Below are 23,730 nucleotides of genomic sequence, written 5' to 3'. Positions count from 1 at the left end.
TTCAAGAGGGACAGACTTAAAAGGTATTAGATAAGCATCTAGCAGGATCACCCAGGAAATCTGGGGGTGCCATTGAGCTAGGGTGAGAAGGAAGGTCCGCGTGTGCACAGGCAGGATGGGAGACTTTGGGAGGAAACTGCTGCACATAACTTGGGCTGGTCAAGCCTGGTAGAAATCTTGCACATATCACATTTTCCTGACTCCTAATGTGCATAACATTCTGTTAATAACTGGAATGCTTTATTAATTTTTAAATCCTTATTGGTTTCTCTCAGATGGGAAAAGAGGAGTTTTAATGAAATGAATGGGGCACAGCCCGGGGGAGCCCTGGGACAGGAGCCAGCAGGGCTGAGCACACATTGCTAGTCTTGTTTCTTTCTCAGGCCAGGAATATGGTGGGTTCTCTGCTGAAGACACCAAGAAGGATGTCAGGATTAAATGCTTGCACATATTTGGAAAATGAGAGGCTAGGTCTATGGGCATTTGGCATCTTCATCTTCAGAGAACACAGCAAAGTGAACACTACCTTGTATATTCTACAGTCATACACACAGACAAGCTTGTAAGCAGCTCCCTTTATTTGAGTAAATAGCTTGTAAATAAACCATTGGTAAACATTACAAAATTAAATACATTTTCAAAAGCTTGCCAGTATACGGAAAATTCACAAACATAGTTCTTTTAAAAAATAAAATATGTTCAAAGCACCCTTGATATAAAATGCCTGGTCCCTGTCTTCAGACAGGGCCACCTGGAGACTTCTTACAGCAGGCAGGGTTTCCAGGGGGAGGCAGCAGGGGCTTCCTGGAAGGAAGGAAGGGTTTCCACTTACTTTTCACCCTGCCTACATCCCATATGAATTTTAATTCTTTTCTAAAGAGCTGGTATATCACTGAGGGGTTAGGGTAGGCACTAAAGCCTAGCTCCCACCATGGACATCAAGGTCACAGTTAGGACCATGAACCACTGAGAAAAACCAGAGATGAAGCCACACATCTAAACCAACAAGAGTTGTGAGGGGCCTTCCCATCTCTACATTTTCTCAAAACTCAGTTTACACCTCTAGACTGAGGGTACCCAGGCACAGAAAGGGCCAGAATCTAACCTTTAAGAAGGAAGAGGCTCAATCTGCTGGTTTCCCTTTGACCTGCTTTCATGGACAGAGATAATACATAGTATTGTGTGGAAAGCAGAGAATCCGCTGCTACACAGGGCGTCCTTTCTCTGTTGCAAAACTCTCCTCAGGAAGTGTGGGCATTTCTTTAGAAATCAGGTTGGTTCTTGAAATTAAGAGTTCATAAAACTTTAAAAGACCACAATGAGGCAATAAGAACATGACCTGGCGAAGCATCTCAACCAATGAAATAAAGAAAGTCCATAAATTAAGCCCTTGACCAACTCAGCATGTGTATCGTATGGCTCATTGGAATAATGGACACACCTAATTCTTTCACTTTGGCGCAGAAAGTGGATACTGGAGGTGGACCACATTTGTATGAAGAATGCCTGGAGGCATCTTGAAAACACATGTTCTGTGACCTCTTCGAACACGACAAGCACAGGTTTGTTCCATCAACATGAGATAAAGCTCACATTTCTATTTTTAACTTAGTGTTTGTAGATATATACAAGCATGAGATATTTTTGACATCTTAGTCAAATGTATAACTTAAAAGATGTCTTACCAAACTCACCATAGAAAGCCATCTTCCCTGTACAGTAAGATCCTAATTTCGGCTGAGTCCTTACAGAAAACACTGACTGGCCTCACCCATCCTTGAGGATACATCTGTTTTGACAGTCCTTGCTTGGGCTACAGTCCAAGTTGTGATAGCTTTGCCATTAAAATATTACAGTAACGAAAACTCTTTAAAAATGACAAAAGAAGGAACACTTTTGAATAAATGTCTAACCCCCCATACACACACACCAAAAAATGTTGTTTGTAAAAGACAACTATGGTTATTTCATAAAAGTATTCATGAAGTCCAAATCCCAGGTCACTTTCTTCATCTCCAAGAGAATTCTACCCTGTTCCAAAATTATACGCTCTTCTTCTGCGGAGGGCTCAGCTTCCTCATGCCTCTTATCCGGGAGAGCAGCTCTCTGATAAATTCCTAAAAGACATCAAGGAAGTTAATACAAAGAGACCACATTATTAAAACCTGTGCCTAGGGTCACTGATGTCAGCTGTAGTGAATGAATCTGCTTGGAGGGATTAAAACTCCAATGTAAAATAACAAAGGAAGTTTTAGGAAACGGGAAGGTTCTCAAATTTCACAGCACAACCTTTTTGCTCTATTCTCTATAGAGAATAAGCTAGGTGATGTCACTGACAGATATCACCCATGTGAACTCTACAGGAATGTGTGACTTCTAAGCTCAGCAATGTGTATGTACACACACACACACACACACACACACACACACACACAAATGTGTATGCACATACCTGGACATCTTGTGATCCCTACTGTGTAGGGCCAGGTTAAGGCTTAAGATTCTATCCTTCCCAACTGGGTTGCAGATGTCTCTAGACTGCAGCTGGATCAGCAAAGCTGGGCCACTGGGTCTCATAGCTGAACATCCATTTATCCAGGGGATTTAGTCATAGGCTGCTGAGCCCACCCACCTCAGGGCATCTGGCTTAGTACATGAATATGGAAAGTGACAAGGTGCCTTTTTGGCAAGTTCCACAATGAGACTGATGCTGCTGAAAACCAGTCTCTCCAGCTGCTTAAACTGTAGATAGTGACCTCACGTGGGTGAGGTCATGCAACCAGGACTAGCAATCATGGAATATTTGTCAACAGTGCAAGGTTTTTGCACACATACAACACCCAGGATTAATGCAGAGTCATGTGTGGAATAAATCCAAGGCATTCCTAGTGGCAACTGATGCATTTAGTGTTTTCACTACACATCCCAAGTTTTCTGACATTATACAAACATAATGGTTTAATTATGGGAAAAAGGACTTTTGATAATTTCTGCTGTCCATCATAGAAATATCAAATTAGTATATCCTTGTACTGTATCCTGTTGGAAGCTTTGAACTTTAAAAAATTGCTGCTTGGGCTGCTTACTTGAGTTGTTACAAATATATATATATATATATATATATATATATATATATATATATATATAAATATATTCATTGGTACAGAATTTCCAGTAAGTTTTGAAATAGACCTAAATGTACTTCTGCCATTTTGTATTAAATATTTCTGTGAAGTGTCTTGTGTTTTCAGTATTGGTCATATCGGTGGTTCTCAACTTGTGGGCCATGACCCCTCCAAGGGTAGAATGACCCTTTCACAGGGGCTATCAGAAAACACAGATTATTTATATTATAATTCATAACAGTAGCAAAATTACAGTTATGAAAATAATGTTGTGGTTGGGGTCACCACAACATGAGGAACTGTCTTAAAGAATCCCAGTGTTAGGAAGGTTGAGAACCACTGGGTCATATCAGCCAACTCTGGAAAAAAAATACTGAAATGCTCCACACTCTGAAGTTTCAAAGAGTCAATCATGTTTATCTCTTTATGTAAAAATAAACAAGTACATTGTTAGAATAAAAATTGTTTTTGTTTTAATAAATGACAAAACTATATGTGTAACAAAGAATTATTTTAAAATGAATTTCTTTATAATTTATAAATGTCTCTATAATTTATTGTGAGGGTTTTGTTTTTATTTCCTGATTTAAATACCTATATGCTGGAGTTGTATAACTTTTTTCTAAGGCAAATACATTGTGTGCATGTATGAAGTTATCAAAGAATAAATACAAACATTATACTAATTACAGAGAAATTCTTGTGTGAAAAGGTATTGCTGGTAGAGAAAGTTCTAGAAGCCCTGCTCTAGAGCATACCAAGAATCTTTGAGGTTTTTTTTCTGTAAACCATACAAACAAATATAACTGAAATCGCATTTGATGTTACAGTTCAGTACCTACACACACATACCTCCATTTAAACTCACAGAATAAATTCCTGCCACGCATACTCTTCTGTTCCCTGTTCTAGTCTAAATTTATTCACACAGAAATGCTTGGGAGACTCACTGAAGTGGTTTCTTGATCTCTCTTCACTGCTTCCATGACTGACATGTGCAGAGTTGGGATGAAACCCAGGGCTTTGTGCATGTTAGGCAAGTACTCTACGGAGTTATACCCCCAGTCCTAGTGACTTCCTGTGGACCAGAACCAAAGACTGAGCATCGACCTGCAATTCCTATCTTGTACTATTAGGAAGCTATCATTTCGCCTTGTGTTTTTTTTTTTTTTTTTTTTGGTTTTTTGAGACAGGGTTTCTCTGTGTAGCTTTGCGCCTTTCCTGGAGCTCACTTGGTAGCCCAGGCTGGCCTCGAACTCACAGAGATCCGCCTGGCTCTGCCTCCCGAGTGCTGGGATTAAAGGTGTGCGCCACCACTGCCCGGCTCGCCTTGTGTTTTTTAATGCTCAGCTTCCATTAAAGTAGCATGTATTAAGTAATAATTGCTTCCTTTTCCTATTTTGTATTTGTAAACACTAAGTCGATAGCCAGCTGGATTTTCTGGCCAGTGAGGAAAAATAGAATTAAGAGTTATACCAGGGCCATCGCAGAACAGACAGAGATAAACTAATCTTACAGAAGTATCATGGTTTAATTATGTGGAGACTTTCCAAAAACTGGCCCTCTGGCAGTCTTTCCCTGCCAGCTACACCCTGCAGTCATTAATACCCAGGTTCTGTGAGAGGGCCCTGCACTGTTCTCTGCCCCAACCCATAATAAGCTTTAACATGTGATACTTTGCGTACCACCACCAAAATCTGATTTTTAATAGTCTTTGCTAGTATAAAACTAATATGTGCTTTTGCTTAAGTGTTTGGAACACACAAACCAACAATGGTTTGTATTACAGAATTAATCACACTTAACAGATTTGCTGCCAGGAACATTGATTTTAGCTATTTAGATCACACTGTGCGATCCTTGTTGTCTACTTGACATTATGTCAAGCTTTCCCTCACTACATGAAAATCTTCCTAAAAGCAAATGTTCATAGCGACACAGTCCTTTTATGGGAAATATCACTACTAAATTCCCCAGCACTAGATTCTCGGATGCTTCTGGCTTTTCCAAATTATAAACAATGGTACAACTGAAATCTGTATGCTTCAATGATTGTCCTCAGTCTGGTCCCACGAGCTGGCCAGAGAACTCACATATTTAATTCCCACCGTCCCAAACAGGGTACAGCAGAGGAGTAAGATGGAAGACCTATTTTAATTTTCCATATACACCTATCTGATTTAAAGAATGCTCATGGATGAAATAGCATCACTTTTTCCCATTTATAATTAAATTTTCATTTTGAAAAGCTGTTTCTCATTGCCACTTGACTCTGTGATTTAAGCAGACGATTGCATTTGGCACATTCAGTTTTCATTTCATTGTTTTGGAGACTGCTATGCAAATAAGTGTTATGTATATGAATGTTATGCAAATGAGGGGCAGGGGTCAAGTATTCCACTATACATTTCCTCTTTTGATAAAACCCAAGGTCAGAATCACAAACCCCCGTCACTTATTTCATGAATAACTCTGGTCATTTTCTACTGTTTTAATGAGATTTCCACAAAGTGAAGATAAAAATCACGAGGAAGAGCACATCCTAAACTGAAGGCCTTTTCCCCTGAGACAAAAGTGACTTTATAATTGAAATCAAATTCAAATTCCACAAAATAATGTAGGTGAATCTCAGAGATTAAAATGTTTCAATAATATAATTTGTGTTTATAATTAATTGTGTGTGTGTGTGTGTGTATGTAGGTGTGTGCTATACCATGGCAAACAAATGTAGGCCAGAGGGACAGCCTTGGGCCATGGTTCTTTCCTTCCACTAAGTGGTCCCAGAGATCAAACCCAGATAGTCAATCTGGGCGTCAAGTGCCTTTATCCTCTGAACCATCTTGCTGACTCCTCATTTTGATTTTATAGAAACATGGCTTTAGTATGCTTAATATACTGAATATACTGTCTAATCTTGGTGGTCAGTGTGGCTACATCTGGAATCAACTAAAACCCAAGTTGCTGGGCAACAACTCTGAGGGATTTTTTTAAATCAGATTATGTGAGGTGGGAAGACCCACCCTAAATCTGAGCTACACTTTCTAGTGCAGCCCCCATAAAAGAACATGAGAGAAGGAAACCTTTGCTTTTTGCCTGCTTGCCTTCACTCTTGCTGGTAAGCTCATCTCCCCTCTTGCTGCAGCAGGAATTCAATCCAACTTCCTCAGTAATCCAATGTAGACCGAAAACCATTAGCTCTCCAGGAACCCTATGGGACTCCAGCACTGGATAGGGACTGCTGAGACATCCAGTCTTGTTGACTGAACAGTTACTGAATTCTCGGCCATCCCATTGGGACAGCCACCCTTTCACTAACCAGACTGTATCCTGTAGGTCATTCTAATAACACTCCTTTTTAATATGCATGCTATCAGTTATGTTCCTTAAGAGAACCCTGACCAATACAAATGTATACATGCCTGTTTAAATTATTCATTAAATTTGCACATTTGGCTGCTCAGTTGAGTATGTGAAAAGCAACAAGACCAATATGTATTCCCCATACAGAAATGTGACCGTGGCAGTTGCCCAGAAGAATTCAGTTTATTTTTCAGATGATTCTCCAGGAAGACTCAATGACTTCTAATCAAGAATACCTTGATGGCTCTAGGTCTGTATCTCAAAGGTACTTTCAGCCAGTGACAACATATTCCATTTATCTCCAAAATTTGGCCTTGGACTGAAGATACAGGTTTAGTCGGGGATGGGGAGGTGGGGGGTTGGGGGTGGGGGGATGTTGTCCTTTTGCGGAAGTGACCTCAGAACTGAAACCTGAATTAATTGGTGTGGTAGTCTGAAAGAAAATGGCTCCCAAAGGGAGCGGCACTATTAGGAGGTGTGGCCTTGTTGGAGGAAGAGTGTCACTGTGGAGGCAGGGCCTTGAGGTCTCATATATTCTTAAGCCATACCCAGTGATTCAGACCATTCCCTGTTGCCTGTGAGTCAAGACGTAAGAACTCTCATCTCCTACTCTAGCACCATGTCTGCCTGCATGCTGCCTTGCTTCCTACCATGATGATAATGGACTAAACCTCTGAACCGTAATTGAACCACCACAGTTAAATGTTTTTCTTTATAAGAGTTGCCATGGTCATGTGTCTCTTCACAGCAGTAGAAACCCTAACTAAGAAAATCAGCCAGCTTAGAGGAGGCCTGGAGAGGCATGTTAACAGTACAAGCACAGAGACCTTAGACCTTCAAATGAATAAGGCAGGAGATGGGTGTCCCCTGCACAGAATGCCAGAATGAGTAGGTAGGAAAATACTGGGGGTCACAGGGACAGACTGACAGGGTCTATTAAGCCACATGGCAAAGATTTGTCTTTGCCATGGAAAGCCACAGGAAGCCTTGACGCATAGAGCACTGTGATTTGATTTAGGTTTCTAAAATAGCCTTTTGGAAGCTGTGTAATGAATGGCTTTTGAAGACATGAATGGAAGGAAGGCGCATCAGTTTGGATTTATGGCAGGGAACCAGGCAATCAATGCCACTGTGGACACTGATGGAAACAAGAGTATACATTTTGCACGCATTTCAGAGGCAGAGCCACCAGACCTTCCTGCTAGACCGAACATGGCTGGAGGATGTGGAGGGGGGAAGAGGCAGAGAGAAAGCCACACCATTCCTCAGCAAAAAAGGCAACTCTAGTGGCTGGGATGAGGACAGCGGAGGGACAGTAGCAGGTTTGCAACGAGATGACAGACAAGATAAATGTGATGACTGTGGCCCTCCCCAGCATCCATCCCTATCCGTGGCCTTCAACGTCAATATAAAGCAAATGGCTTTTATTGAGCCATGGAGACACAAGACTAAAGCAAAGTTTCCTGGAAGAAGTGCAACCTTTACCATCCCATTTTGAACAGACACAGGTCAAGACCAGCTAATAGGTTCACACCGAGGGTTTGTGAACAAAACAACTTAAACTCACACTATTCAGTACTGTGGCCACTGAGTACACGCAGCCATTGAAATTAGTTATAATAAGTAAAATGTAAAATCCTTTTTGTTAGTCACCCTGGCCACATTTTAGGCAACCCATACTCATATGGGTACCAGACAACGCAATGTAGTCAGCTAGGTAATATTTACATTATACCAGAAAATTCTATGGGTCAGTGCAGAGGATGACGCCTTAAGATGCAGGGCAGGATGAGGAAACCTTGAGGGTGAGGGTGAGCACAGGTAGGCAGACAGAAAAGCAAAGCTGGAGGCTGTGGGCTAAATGAGGACGGGTGGAAGACAGGGGACCACAGTGGTAGGAAGGGGAAGCAGACAGAAAGTGGTCAAGGAGCCCAGAAAAGAATATGTTTCTAGAAGGCAGAAGTGCTAGTAAAGTCCTATGCTAAAATAATAATAATAGAAGTAATAATAATAATAAAATTAAATTAAACAAATAAAAATGTTGGGTAAATGAAAGACAGAGACAGAGACAAATGCTGTGGGATGTCTTCCTGTATGCTGTGAAGATGTGTTGCTCTCATTGATTGATAAATAAAGCTGTTTGGCCAATGACAAGGTGGAATAAAGTTGGGCAGGACATTAAAACTGAAGACAGAGATGAAGAAGGGTGGAGTCATGGCAGATGCTGTAAGCTGCCACCAGGAGAAGCAAGATGTGAGAGGACAGGTAATGCCATGAAGCCACAGGGCAAAACATAGATTAATAGGAATGGGTTGAGTTCAGTTGGAAGAGTTAGTTAGTAATGAGCCTAAGCCATAGGCCATATAGTTGGTAATCAAGCCTCTGAGTGATTATTTATAAGTGGCTGCAGGACTGTGGGTGGAAGAGATTCATTTGGAGAAACTTCTGGCTGCAAACAAAGCCTCTGGGTTGGGTAAGGAAGGGTCAATGTGTCCTGGAACAGAGACACTTTAACATAATGGTTAGAAAAGAAGCCTCCATCCCTAAGAGGGCCCCAGGGATTTCTTTAAAAATAGAAAACAACAAAACAAAAACAAATAAAACAAAACAAAAACCAATCCAGCTTTACTAAGGTTTAACCAACAAGCTACAAGCTAAATAAATTAAGGTGTACAACTACCACAAGCATGCTATTTAGACCAGAGGTTTTCATTCAACCTGTGGGTCATGACCCCTTTGGCAAACCTCTGTCTCCAAAACACATTTGCCTTACAATTCACAATAGTAGCAAAATTATAATTATGAAGCAGCAACAAAAATAATTTTATGGTTGGGGTCACCACAACATGAGGAACTTCATTAAGAGGTTACAGTATTAGGAAGGTTCAGAATCGCTGGTCTAGACAATCAATATAACAGACATACCCAGCTTCAGAAATTTCTTCTCTATAATTCCTCCCTTTTGTCATCCCCAGGGAAACACAGCTTTGTTTTCTGGCTATATGTTAGTTTTCATTTGCTGGAATATCATAGGAATGGAATCCAAGCACTGTATTGTAGTGATATATTGTGCAGCCCAATAAAACTTATCTGGGGATCAGAGGACAGAGCCAGCCATTAGATTAGACATAGGGGCCAGGCAGTGGTGGCACACACCTTTAATCATATCACTAGGGGGACAGAGATCTGTCTGGATCTCTGTGAGTTCAAGGCCACACTGGGAACAGAGTCAGGCATGGTGGCACACACCTTTAATCCCAGAATTTGAGATCTCATGTCTTTGCTTGCCTTTAATCCCAGGAAGTGATGTCTAGGCAGAGAAAGGTATATAAGGTGTGAGGAAACAGTAACTCATTCTCTTGAGGCTGAGAATTTCATAGAGGTAAGAACATGGGTGGCTTGTTCTGTTTCTCTGATCTTTCAGCTTTCACCCCAATATTTGGCTCTGTTTTTTTTTTTATTAACAAGATCTTTTCAGATTTGTATTGCACTGTATACTCTTTAATCTAACTTCTTTCAGTCAGTCTATTTTGAAATCTAGCTATATTGAGGTGTATTTTAAGAGTTCCTTCCTTTTGATTGCCAAGCAGTATTCCATTTCATAGATGTACCACAACTGGTTTATCCATTCACCCACTGATGAAAATCTATGTTGTTTCTGGCATTAGACTGTTACAAATAAGATTGCTTAAAACATGTATATAAGTCTTTGAATGAAATATGCTTCCACTTCTTTGGCATAAGTTAGGTATGGAAGCGCTACTATTTATTTGTTTATCTTTATAACAATAGCACACTGTCTCTGCAAATACAAACTATAAGTCCTGGTGATATTAGGTAATATCATTCTGCCAGTTTTGATGACTTTTCTCCAAATGGTTTTGGCCATTATAGGTCCTATGAATTCCCTTAAGAATTTTAGAATAAACTTACAAATTTATACTCAGCTCACACTGTTCCAGAAAGTCCCAGCTTCTCCACTCCCACAGTTTTTTTCTAATAGCATGCCACAGTCTACGCCACACACTCATGCTTTGTTTCCTACAACACCACGGCTCTCTTGTTCTGCCACCGTGAAGCTTAAAAGAACCCTCACCCACCACTTAGTGTGACTCTACAAAGAGGATGACACCCCATTTCCATGCCTCTGTCAACTTTTACAACCGCACAGAGATTTCATATTGCGGCTTCACACTGGACACCCAGGGGCACCTTTGTTCCTGTTTCCCAGGCAGGTGTGAAACACAGAGACTTCCCATTAACGTTCATCACATTTAATTCCCAAACGGATGCATCACCATTAATTTGCAATTTGGAAGATTAACAACAAAAATCAGGGAGGAAAAGAAGAGTATGTATGTTTATTTTCTATGCCTGGGTGACAGTGGGTGGAATGTGTGGTCTCATGCTTCCCCAAGGGAGTGATGCTGGCTTTTGAAGGGTGACCACTATGTCCAAATACTTGCTAATCTGGGGCATCTTTGACCACAGGGCCTGGGTTCTGCTGTCCCCTTACTGTCAGACACAGCTCTCCCTGCTTCTTAACTCATTTCTTGTTTTTTTTAAAAAGGCAAACAAACAATAGCTACATTAAAACATCGGTCCTTCTACCTGGTTTCTGGCACACCTTCTCTACTAATCAGTTCTTTCAAGGCTGCATCCATCCATCCAGGGACTAGATGAGATAGGCTTAGAGAAAATTGTAATAGGTATTAATTAATTGATTTAATTTTGATTTTTTTGTTTTTTTTGAGGCGGGGTCTTTTATAACCCAAATTGGCATCAAACCCACCGTGTAGCTGAGGATGACCTTGAACTTCGGACTCTCCTGCTTGCTTTCACATCTCTAGTGCTGAGATGATAACACACCCAGGTTCTGTGGTATTGGGGATTAAACCCAGGACTTCATGCATGCTAGACAAGTCCTCAGTCGACTGAGCCACAACTTCAGACTGACTTAAGACATGCTCTAGCAGGGACATTTCATGATATTTATTCCCCTCTAGGCACAGCTTGAAGAGCACTTTGAGACAATGGGCTTTCATTTTCATACAGTTCAAAATATCTTCTCATTTCCCTCTTATTTGGGGTGTGAGTTATTTAGAAATGTGCCCTTTGGTTCCCCTCTGTTGGAGGGCTTTTCAAGGTCTTTCCACTACTGACTTATAACTAACCCCACTGTTGCCGAGGAATATATTTATATGACTTGAATCCCTGCCAGTGTAAAATTTGCTTTATGGTTCAGAACATTTCTATACTGGCTGGTGTTCTCTGCACCTTTTTATTTAAAAACACAGGCTGCTTCCAAGGCCGGCCATTCACCACTGCCTTTATATGGCTTCCTCTCTCCTCTAAGCCCCATGCATTGAACATGCTGAGAGAAAGGATGCATGGAAGTTGATTCCCACTGCAAGCCGCAGGATTCCCACAGGAAAGTGAAAAGCCATTCAAGGCAAAGCCCTACCCACAAAGGACGTGACTTTTGCAATACTCAAAGTGGGCAAGGCATTCTTTTGGGGACTTTCATTCCCTGGTAACATGGATGAGTGATGATGGATGAGATGTTTCCTGGTGGGTGTGGATTCTGTACTAGGATCTGGCCCTGGGTGGGCTGGACACAAGAAAGAAGAAAACTAACAGTGATTGGTATTCTACTCCAGTGCAAGTTACCCATCTGAAGTCATAAGGCAAATATTTGAATGCAGGACTGTTAATGCCATCTGAACTGGATAAATATGGGCTAAGCCTAAGTGGGCTGTGTGGTAGATTCTGTCCTAAGTACTGAACTCTACAGTAGAAGTGCCTGGAAATCCTGTATTCCAGGGGCTCCTAGGCCAGCTGGGGAGGAAGATACAGAAATAGGTCCATCAAGCAAGGCATGAGGCACAGTGCTCAGTGTGTCAGAGGGACACCTCATGCCAGCCAGCCCCTGGATCTTCTCCTTGGACTCTCTCTGGTGACAGGGAGAAAGAGGGTCACGGTCCCAAGAGTTCCTGAAAGAGGAGATGCTTGGTGAGTTTAAAGGTTACAGAATCAAGAACGACTACTCTTGGGGCAAGGTGGGGCAAGCCTTTGACCTCAGCACTTGGGAGACAGAGGGAGGTGGAGTTGTATGAATTCCACAAGAGCCTGGTCTACATAATGAGTTCCAGTCAGCCAGGCTACAGTGTGAGACCCTGTTTCAAAATATTAAAAAAAAAAAAAAAAAAAAAAAAAAAAAAAGGCAAGAAAGAGTAGAAAAACAGAGGAGGGAGGGGAGAGGGAGAAGGGAGGGAAGGAGACATTGCTTTGGAGTGTGTTTTTGTTCTCTGCCCACCCCCCCCCTTCTTTCTCTAAGAAACTTGTATTATCCAGTCAGTGGTGGCGCACGCCTTTAATCCCAGCACTCAGGAGGCAGAGGCAGGTGGATTTCTATGAGTTTGAGGCCAGCCTGGGCTACAGAGTGAGTTCCAGGACAGACTCCAAAGCTATGTAGAGAAACCCTGTCTTGAAAAACCCAAAAAAGAAAGAAAGAAACTTGTACTAGCAAGCCATTGCCAGGTAGTTTTTAAGATCTGGCCATTCTGGTTTCCTAGCCATGGAAAGACTGTTTAGGTTAACTGACACAATTTTTATAAAGGCAAACAAACATTTTCTCTGAGCCCCATTTCAAGATGAACTGTATATTTTATTTCTAGCTGCTTCAGCAGGTTTTGCTCAAACGTTCCCAAAGTACCACCTAAGAGATGCCTGGCACCACCTCAGAATCACCCTTCAGCTGTTCCCTGTGTAGACAGGCCAACTGGAGAGGGCGGGGCAAACTACAGCTGACAGAGACACCTTTTTGCTGCTTTTAAGGAAGTGGGAGCCTGAGGTGCTGAAGGTTGCAAAGTGAGTTGAGGCCTAAGAAGCAGAGAACAGAAGATAAAGACTCCTAGCTGTGTACCGGGGACCCTTTGAAGTAAATGCCTTGAAAAGCCATAGTGGGTTTATTCTAGAAGAAAGGAGTTTCTCTGTACACACTCAGCAATAAATGGCGCAATTGCATGGCCAGGAGAGGTGATTCTGATCCGGGAATTGCTGGGTTCAAAGGTTGTGCACTCTTGTGTAGCTGAGTCCCCTCCAGCTTGGAGCATCCCCTCTTGAGGAGAGCAGAGGACCCCGTGTATACTACCGAGTTCCAGAAGAAGTCTCCACATTCCCAAGATCCTAGATTATATAGGTGGTGACGGTAGCTGGAGAGGGAAGACGTGCCCACCAGCCAGCTGCTTCTGAGCTATGCTGGGCACTCCAGGTTGCAACTCTCCTGGGTGGTCACTGTTACGGGGATTTCAATGACACAGTTTCCTTTGAGTCCTGTAAGCAACCCGATAAAGTCACAGGTTCCCTGTGCTGGGTGTGGGAGACTTTGCTTTGCTGTCCCTGGTGCCCTATCTGGGGTGAATAGACATTTGTTTGTCACCCCAGGAGAAGTCACACAACAAACACTTACTCAGTGTCCCTCTCCTGTAAGTGGGAGAGATGTTGGTGGAACCGCCCTTGAGTTCACTGGAAGGGATCAGCAAATTCACATGTGAAATGTGCTTAGGAGAAGCCAGATCATAGTTAAGTGCTGTGCAAATGATCACCCTTGTCATGGTTTGGCTAGGAAGGAAGTGTTCCCCCAAAGGTTCTTATGTCAAAAGCATGTGCCCAGCCAGTGGGACTATTTTGGGAGGTGCTAGAGACTTTAGGAGGTGGAGTCTCACTGGAAGAATTACTCATCGGGTATCTTGGTCTTAGTACCCTCCCTCCCCTGGTAGTCATAACATGCAGGAGTTTCTCTGCAACACACTCCTACTGCTAGAATGGTGTATCAAGAAGGGCACAAGGCTCAGTGCTTGGGGACGGAGGCCTCTAAAAATATGAGTAAATAAACTACCATGCCCTGAGGTCCAGGTAATACCACCATCATGATCAACACTTCTATACCAGACTGTCCAGTCTGCTCTAGTTTTAATGAGTCCTACTAAATTCATCTTGAATTTTAATGACTATTATTATAACAGTATTAAGAGAAATGGCCCAGAAGAGGTGAGTGGGCTGTGAGGTTCTCAGAATGGAATAATGACATAATCCTAAGAGTGGATTAGTTATCCTGTAAGTGGATTACTCATCCTGAGTTATCCCGAGAATGGGCTGTCATAAAAGAGAGGCTGACCCCCACCCCCTCGCCTCCATCCTTCTCCTGTGCTCTCTTATTCTTCTGAGCTTTATTGACACAGCAAAGAGACCCCTGAGTCCTACTTGAGGCAAGCCCATGCTCTTAGATCCGCCACTCTCAAGACATCAAGACTACATTTGCTTTCTTAAGTATTCTGACGAAACAGCATCGTATGGCCCATGCCACAGTCTATACAAATTCCCGCAGAGGGCATGTTACACTAAGAAAATGCTGCTGGTCTCCCCACAGCCCTGAGTGATGAAGGTAAATAAATATATGAAGGCACCCAAGAGGGACCCAGGATAGAACACATGCACAAGGGCTTTTTCCTAGCAATCCACAAGTGACCATGGCTGAGGGAATAAATGTTCCTCTCAGTAGACACAGAAGCTGCCCTTGTGAGAAGACCCACACTAGCCTCTCTCAGCACCCCCAAACAGAAGGCCATCGTTCCTCGGGCTCCTGCTTTTTTCCCTCTCCTATAATCTGAAGGACAGTGGCTAACAAATCAGCCACTCCAAGCCACTTGGGTTAAGTAACTTTCCCTCTCGAGGGGTTACAAGTGAGTGTGTTTGCGAGTTTTCATGGGGAGCTTGAAGTGAATGTGGAAACATTCCTTCAGAAGCATTTCTCAACAGCCACCACCCCACTACAATCCACACCACACACAGACATAGGCATGTGTCACAGACATGTGTCACATGCATGCACTTACACATACACCGCCCCCTCCCCCCACAGCTGCACCATCATCACCACCACCATTCCCCACCTCCAGCTCTTCCTTTTGAATCTTAGCCTGGGAATGCCACACTATGCCAGACTGCCTTCTTTTAATACAACCAAAAAACTTTTCATCTCCAGTGAACACTTTTCTAAATGACCTTTGGGCCCACCTGCCTTTCCGGCCCAGTGCTAGTGACTGCCTTTGTATCTAAGAATGCCTCACATTTAGTCTTTATTTACTTTAGTTTATGGTGTGTGCGCTTTGCTTGGCATCATACCACGTTCCTCTGGCACTCAGCACCCGCCTAAGGTTCAGACTCAGATCCCAACTCACTGGGCACCTTCCAGGTCAATGCTTCTTGAACTGTGGGCTGCAGTCCCTTGTGAGGGTCACTTCAGTGAACGTGGGCCTTGTGAAAGGTAACATTAAAAACATTTCTGAGCTCACGGTGACCCAACTTAATTAACCATCACCACGTAATGAAGCCAAGGGATTTCTGGCAGTGTTTGCCTGTGTTTTATACCACTACTCCACCAGACCTTGGTTATGACCAAAAAACATTCACATTTTGCACTGTGCATATAGGTGTTCTCACACCACGCAATGCCAACAAATGCTCCCTGAAGCACCTTGGCTCATATATATATACATATACATATACATATACATATACATATATAAAATCTTGAGATAGGGTATTCCCAGGTAGCCTTGGTGGGCTTCTTGGCTCAGATTTGAGGCTGCTTTCTGTTATGAACTTCACTGGTTTCACTGCACACAGGGTTTTGCTCCTGGAGAACACAATGGTTTAATTATGGAAAACAAAGACTTTTCATGTTTCCCTACTGTCGTTCTTAAGCGTGAAAGCATCAGATGAATCTTCGGATTGGGTTGTGTTAGACAAAAGGCACGTGGATCTCATTCATATGCAAATTCCTCGAATCATTTACAAATGCTAAGTTATATGTGTAATGATTATTTTAAAATAAATTTCTGACTTATTGTTAGTAAGTCATATTAATAATGGGTGTGTAAAAATGTCTCAGGTTAAAGGGGTTACAAGTAGAAAAAGCTTAAGAATTTTCTGGTCCTCGTGCCAGGCTCACCAGGCATTTCATTTACTGTCTGATTTAATCAGTACCAATGTCTTAGAAAACAGGATGTCAGTTTAGAGCACCATATCTTAACCTGTGGGTCTCAACCACTGGGGAGGTCAAAAGACCCTTTCACAGAGATTGTATATCAAATATCCTGCATATCAGATATTTATATTACCATTGACAACAGTAGCAAAATTACAGTTATGAAGTAGCTATGAAATAATTTTATGGTTGGGGGTCACCACAGCATGAGGAACTGTATTGAAGGGTGGCAGCATTAGGAAGGCTGAGAGGCACAGCTCTAGAGGCTTTCCTGAGGTCAGGTAGCTACTGAGTCATCAGACCAGGATTCAAATGCTGTGCTGATGTAAAGGAGCCTGGAATCACCATCTGGTGGTTGGCTGGGGTAACCTTGTCTCTGTGCCAGGATGCATAGAATGAGAAATTCCTTTTATTAAGCCACCAAGTTAGATGATTTCAGTTTACTTACAAGCAAAACTACTTAAAATACACATGCCACAAGAGCAGTCTGTTCACTTTTCAGGTGTGGCAGAAAAAGGCTGAAAGATATGCAAAATATGTTGTCCCCAGGGAGACTCTGCATTTTATGCTCAGAATATGAACCTGTCTTCCAGGTTTGCCCATTGCCTCTTCCCAGCAGCAGGCAGCCCAAAGTGGGTCCTATGTGTAGGGAAACGTGGTGTCCTACAGAAAGGCATTACAGAACAGCGGGGGTTAGGCACAGCATGGGATAATATAGCAAGACGCCAAATTAGATCAAATTATAGCAAGATGTCAAATTAGATCCCTACCTCACATTCTACAGGTAGATGAACTGAAGGGGGTTTTGAATGCTTGGTTAAAGTTAATACATAAAAAGTTAATGCTTAAATGAAATTCAATCAGACTGTCTTTAAAACAGTCAAGGCAGTAAACAATTTTATTTAAAATTATTTTATATTTATTATTTTTAATCGTGTATGGCAGAGTGTGGGCATGTGAGTACAGGTGTCCATGGAGGCCAGATCCCCTTAAGCTGGAGTTACAGGCAGTTGTGTGCTGCCCTGCATGGATGCTGAGAACTCAACTCAGGGTCCTCGGCAAGAGCAGGAAATGTACTTAATCATTGGGCCATCTCTACAGCCTCATAAACAACTTCTTAAACAAACTAAAAAAATTAATCATAAAAGATGTCATTGATGAACTTGACATTAAAACTTAAAATTTCTGTAGATGAAAGGCATTACAAGTTGAAATTAACCCTAATCTGAATTGTCTTCCTGGATTTTCACACATATAAAGAATTCTTTGAGAATCGATAACAAAAATGCCAACACTTAAAAGAAACATGGACAACAAGAACTTTAAAATGGAAATTTCTAAAGAAACACACACAAATGCACACACACGTAATGCTAGTTAAGTACACCTCCTCACACACACACATACACAAAAGTTCAGTCTTAATAGCTAGTAATCATGAAAGATCTACTGAAACAATGAGATCTCATCAGATTGGCAAAATCCTAAAAGTTTAATAATTTCAAGTATTGAAATAATGAGGGTGAAGGAAATCCTCACACTTACTGGTGTGGACCACGGAGCCAGCTCAGCCACCAAGAGGAAGGCCAGCTCCTCCTGTATTCCTTGAAGACATTCTTGTACACTAGCCAATAGGTCAATAGTAATATTACTGCTTTCAATAATTAAAGGCTGAACACAACACACGCAATTACCAGTAGAAGAGTGGCTAACAATAGTCGTGGCAGACAGAGAAAAGTGACTTTGGAAGCTTTCCTCTGACCTCCCCATGAACACGTGATACACACATAGGCACACAGAGTCAATGAGAAAAATAATGCCATACACGGCCGGCCCGATGTCTTGGCAGATAAAAGCATTTTGCTGAGCAAGGCTGTGGCCCGAGTTTGAGCCCCAGAATCTCCACGTAGAAAAGCTGGATACAGTGGTGTTAATCTGTGGTCCTGGCACTCTCTCAGTGAAATGAGAGGCAAAGACAGGAGAAATAGCCAGACGCTTGCAGGCTAGCTGGTCGAAAACATGCAGCATGCCAGAAGCAAGAGAAACCTTGCCTCAACAAGGTGGAGGGAGAGAACCAACTCCTGAAAATTGTCCTCTGACTTCCACATGAGTGTCCTGGCACACATGTGTACCCCCCCCCAATAATAACAAATAGAAATATTTTTGAAAAGTTTTATATATATATAAATTATATATATATATATATATATATATATAGAGAGAGAGAGAGAGAGAATATGTTATATAGTAAAAGAAGATAAAGAAAAATGAACAAATTATACAACCCATTGTTTTAATAATTAATACAATTCCTAATACCATTGTTAGGCAAAATAAGCAAGGTTAAAAAAAAAAAAAGAGAGAACTTGCAATATTATTATAAACTGAAAAAGAACACAAATAATCTATGTGTATCCTTGCCACCCGTGTGGTCACAACAGCCTGGTTCCCCTTTGCTGTTTGGTCAAGACAAGATATTAGGAGAAGCCCAGCAAAGATATGCAAAGAATTACTTGCAGGAATGAGTGGATGCACACAGTCATGACATAGAAGTAAACCGAGGAGTATGAGGAGCTCGAGACATGGCTCTGCAGTTAGGAGTGCTTGTTGCTATTGCAGAGGACCCAGGCTTGGCTCCCAGCACCCACATGTCAGTTCACAACTGCCTCTGTGTAACTCCATTTCCAGGGAATCTGCCACCCTCTTCTGGCCTCCATAGGTACCAGGCATGCATGTGGTACACAGGCACACAAGCAAGCAAAACACACACACACACACACACACACACACACACACACACACACACACACACAAACACACACACACACACACACAACGAAAATACATAGATTTTTGGGAGGGGGGTGGGCAGCACTAATGTCTTTGATATCCATTAGGGAAATAGCCATTGTCCCAAGGAACTCTGAAGGCTCCCAGGGGTATTTCTTTAATCCTAGATAAGTAATGAGTCTGGGAGGGTAAGGAAAGAGCGGAACCCAGGGTGTTCTTTCTATAATGAGAGAGAAAAGGGAGGGAAGAGTAGAGAAGAAGACAGGGTGGTAGAGGAGATGAAGGGAGGGGAGGAGAGGGGAGAGGAGGGTATGACATGATAGGGCAGGGATGGGGAATCAACACAGCCATGGAAAGCCTAGCTTTCCCAGGAGCTTGGGAAGTTAACTCCCAAAGCATGAAGTCACCAGCTCTCTAGATGCTGAAAATGAAGTCAAGGCAGGTTCTGAGGGGCCCTGGCAGCAGTCCTGAGAACAGAAGGCTCTTTCTAGCTCCAGCGTTTGTACCATGTCTATGCTGAGACCTTATTCCCCGGATCCCTTCTGGGCCCTTTGGCTGTCAGCAGCCGCCCCCACTCTCACATACACGCTTGCCCCAGCCTGTGCCAGAGGCAGCAGATGGACACATGCTTTGTAATTATCACCATAGCCAGGTGTCCGGGGGCCTTCCCTGGTCATTCAAAGTAATTAATCTGTTTCACTCATTGGTGACAGCATGCTGCTTCGAAGAAGATGGGTCCCTGGAATATAGGAAAATAACAAATCTCTGGTCTGTAGATAAAACTACACTTAGGTCATCCTTTCCAGCATTCTGAGCCACTTAGAAAGAAGATGAATAGATACGAAACAGTAACTCTTTGATTAGAGGTATTTCCTAATATAAGGACTCTAAAAAGTCACTCCCCGGAGAATGGTGTCCCCAGCCACAGTGGCTGTGCCAGGGAGGCAAGCTCTAACAAAGTGTGCCTGGAGGAACAATGGATGTTCAACCTGTTTGTCTAGAAAATGCTACCTACTCCTGAAGCAGACTGAAGGACCGAGAGTAGAGATGGAGAACAGAGGAGAATTCTTAAGGGTGAGATGCACAGGGGGCACCCATCCTGCCCAGGTCCACATGGCTCTGTGCCCTCCCCGCTCTGCTCCAAGAATAGTCCCTGCCCTAAAACTGCATACTGGCAGGAGCCACCCGCCCCTGGCCCAGGCTCACTGCTGACTTACTGGAAGTCTAAAGGATTCCTTGGGGCTCTGTTAGTTTGCCATTGTTTGCTTTTGCTCTGTTTGTTTTGTGAGCCACGGTCTTGCTATGTAGCTCAGGCTAGACTTAAATTCAGCCATCTCCTGCCTTAGTCTCTCAATCTCACTGGGATTCCAGGTGTTCACCACGGTTGGCTTCAAGTACAAGTTTGTACAAATGAGCTTTTCGTCAACTGGGTGGAAACTAGAGTTGTCTGGAAAGTTAGAACCTCAACGGAAAAATGTTTCCATCAGATTGTTCCATAGGTAAGACCTTGGGTCATTCTGTTGACAATGGTTGATGTGGTCATACTGGTTTTGGTCATGATGTTTATCACAGCAACAGAAAATTAACTAAAACATTAGCTGAGTTAAGAATCAGGCAAAGTGGGAACAGGGTGGAGGGCAGAAGAACTTCCCAGTTCACTAAAGTTTAGGTAAGTGAGAAGAATGGGAAGCTGGGTCGCGCCTCTTTGGACAGGTGATGGCAACACCAGGAAACTGTTCAAAGTAACAAAACCTTGTCATAGAGAACCAGCTAGACATTATCAAAAAATCGCTTCAAAAGTTTACTACCTTGACCATGTGGGTTGCCCAGGATACCAGGCAGGAGACAGCGAATCACCATGGAAGAACCCTGCTTCCAGATGTCCTCAGCCCAGGGGATGCTGGGATATGCTCCCAACCATCACAGCCTTGCAGCAAGCTCCCTTCCTTCTTTATTCATCACTGAAACAATGAGTATTCACTTCCTCTGGGGGCCAGGGGAGGATGATTATTCTATCCCCATGCTGGCAGGCATGCCAGAATTGATCGATCTTACTTTTCATTATCTAAAAAGAGGCTTAAGGAATTTGCTCCAGGTAAGATCTGTGGTGGCTGCTATCACAGTGGCTTCTGCTAACCTAAACTCCCAAAGGCCTTAACCACACTTCTGATGTCCTTCTTTAACTTGAAGCCACAGACACCATGTTATCTACTTGATTTCTGGACTATCTGCCTTGAGAGCTTAATTCATTTTGCTGTGAGTGCAGTCCCCTTAATCTCAGAGATTCAACTACTGCTCCTGGATGAATTTGTGTTTTTTTTTTTTTTTTTTTTTTTTTTACCCCAAGTCCACTTGTGTTTGCATGCAGCAAACGAGCTCACTGGTACTCCATATTTTCAACCTTAGGATGTGTAACTCTTTCTTTGCTGACTAGTGGGGTCCTTGGAATCTTTGCATTCACAATTCAAGCAACACGAAGTAAATCCGCAGAAATATTCTAGCCATGGAAAGAGATCGACAGAACAGAAAAAAAAAAAAAAGGAAATTATAATCTCCCACTTTCTAATTACTAAAGAGACTAAAGTAATTTCACCACAGGAATGTTTGCCATGTCTCAATATTTGATCAGGTGGTCTGTGAAACAAACAGGCACTTATTTGGGGTCCCAGAACTGCAATTTAGGAAGCACAGATTCCCATGGAAACCAGAATGTGGCGCCTTAGGGAGAGTTAGAGATTCCTTTCAGGGTAAAAATGAAGGGGTGTAAGTGGCTTACACGGGCTGCTTATCCAGGACAATGATCAGAGGATAAGTCTGCTTCTGCAGCTCAGGGTCCAGTACAAATCCTATAGGGCCATACCACTGTTCTAAGAAAGGGTTCAGTGTACACAATCCTCAGGACTTTTCCTCTCCCAAGATGGCTCTCTTCTGATGTGTCAACAACTCCAGACTAATCACCATGGCACAGGAGGTATTCTAGGTCACAAAATGAAGTCAGTGTTGTAACTTTATGTCGTGGCTCCAAATACCTCTTTTCTTTTTATCGTGACCCTCTTTGCCAAAGATACAGAAATCTCAAATGCCACGTGTTCAATAGTCTTTGATTCCTATTTCTTTGTGTCTGTGTAATTCTAAACACAGAGAGAAGTGGGGCTGTGTTTAAGGTAAGAGTGATCATCTTGAATTTACTAATGAGAAGTGGCCACAAAATCACCACCAATCACTAGAAAATGTCACCCGGGGCCCAGTGCTCTTTACAGGCTGTGCTTTAGGGGTGGAGACACGGCTCAGTGGTAGAGTGCTAGCCTCACACTAGCAAGGTCCCCAGTTCCACTCCCAGCACAAAGAAAATAAAGTCTGTGTTTTATAAAAATAACGTGAGCTGGGGGTGGCCCGTATCCCAAAGCAAGATGTGGGTGGCTCTTCCCGTGAAGACATCTGCTCCTTCCTTTTGCTACTGTTGTTATCATAGTCATGGTCGTCATCCTCATCCTCATCACCACCATCATCACCCGTCACTTCTCTGTGCTCACCTGGTGTCTTAGTTCGGGTTTCTATTGTTGTGAAGAGACACCATGACCACAGCAACTCTTATAAAGGAAAACACTTAATTGGGGGCTGGCTTACAAGTTCAGAGATTTAATCCATCAGCATCATGGCCGGGAGCATGCCGACATGCAGGCAGATGTGGTGCTGGAGAAGGAGCTGCTCCATGTTGACAGGCAGGAAACAGGAAACAGACTGTGATAGTGGTGTGGCTTGAGCATGTGTGAGACCTCAAAGCCCACCCCTACAGTGACACACTTCCTCCAACAAGGTCATAACTACTGTGACAAGGCCACACCTCCTAATAGGACCCCTCCCTTGGGGGGCCATTTTCTTTTAAACCACCACACCTGGAATCTAAGAATATGTGGCAAAGGATAGTTCTGCCCTCTGCCCTTGCCTCCTAAAAGGTCACCTTCCTTACATGTCTTCCTCAACAGTCTTTTTATTTACCTTGGGCCAAAATTGTCTAATAAGGTGATTTCTTTCTTTTTTCTTTTCTTTTCTTTTTTTCTTTTTCTTTTACTTTTTTTTTTTGAGACAGGGTTTTTCTGTGTAGTTTTGGTGCCTGTCCTGGATCTCGCTCTGTAGACCAGGCTGGTCTCGAACTCACAGAGATCAGCCGGGCTCTGCCTCCCAAGTGCTGAGATTAAAGTGTGCGCCACCACCGCCACCACCACTGCCCGGCTAATAAGGTGATTTCAAGTGGGGGTTTTGGGTCCCAGAGTCTCACCTGGGGACCGAGGTCAGCTATGTGGGTGGTCAATCTTGTCAATATATTCCATCCCCCAGACAAACTCTGGACACCCAAGCTCAGGAAGGCCTCTCATGTTGCTTCTCTGCGCATGTTGTCACGCA

The 23,730-nt window shown here is 42.8% G+C and overlaps 1 protein-coding gene across 1 annotated transcript in view; it reads right to left on the bottom strand.

Annotated features, from left to right (window-relative positions):
• Positions 1-556: 556 nt before the first annotated feature.
• The window catches only part of Ppp1r14c (protein phosphatase 1 regulatory inhibitor subunit 14C), a 94,854-nt gene continuing 71,680 nt past the window's right edge, over positions 557-23,730 (bottom strand). Inside the window, exon 4 of the mRNA XM_028858203.2 lies at positions 557-2,117. Coding sequence (XP_028714036.1) covers positions 2,043-2,117 — 75 coding nt within the window. The 3' untranslated portion in view covers positions 557-2,042. The remainder of the gene's footprint in view (positions 2,118-23,730) is intronic.

This window comes from Peromyscus leucopus, chromosome 8a (genome assembly GCF_004664715.2).
Source record: "Peromyscus leucopus breed LL Stock chromosome 8a, UCI_PerLeu_2.1, whole genome shotgun sequence".
In the NCBI taxonomy this organism is placed as follows: domain Eukaryota; kingdom Metazoa; phylum Chordata; class Mammalia; order Rodentia; family Cricetidae; genus Peromyscus; species Peromyscus leucopus.
This window is presented reverse-complemented; position numbering and strand designations above follow the sequence as displayed.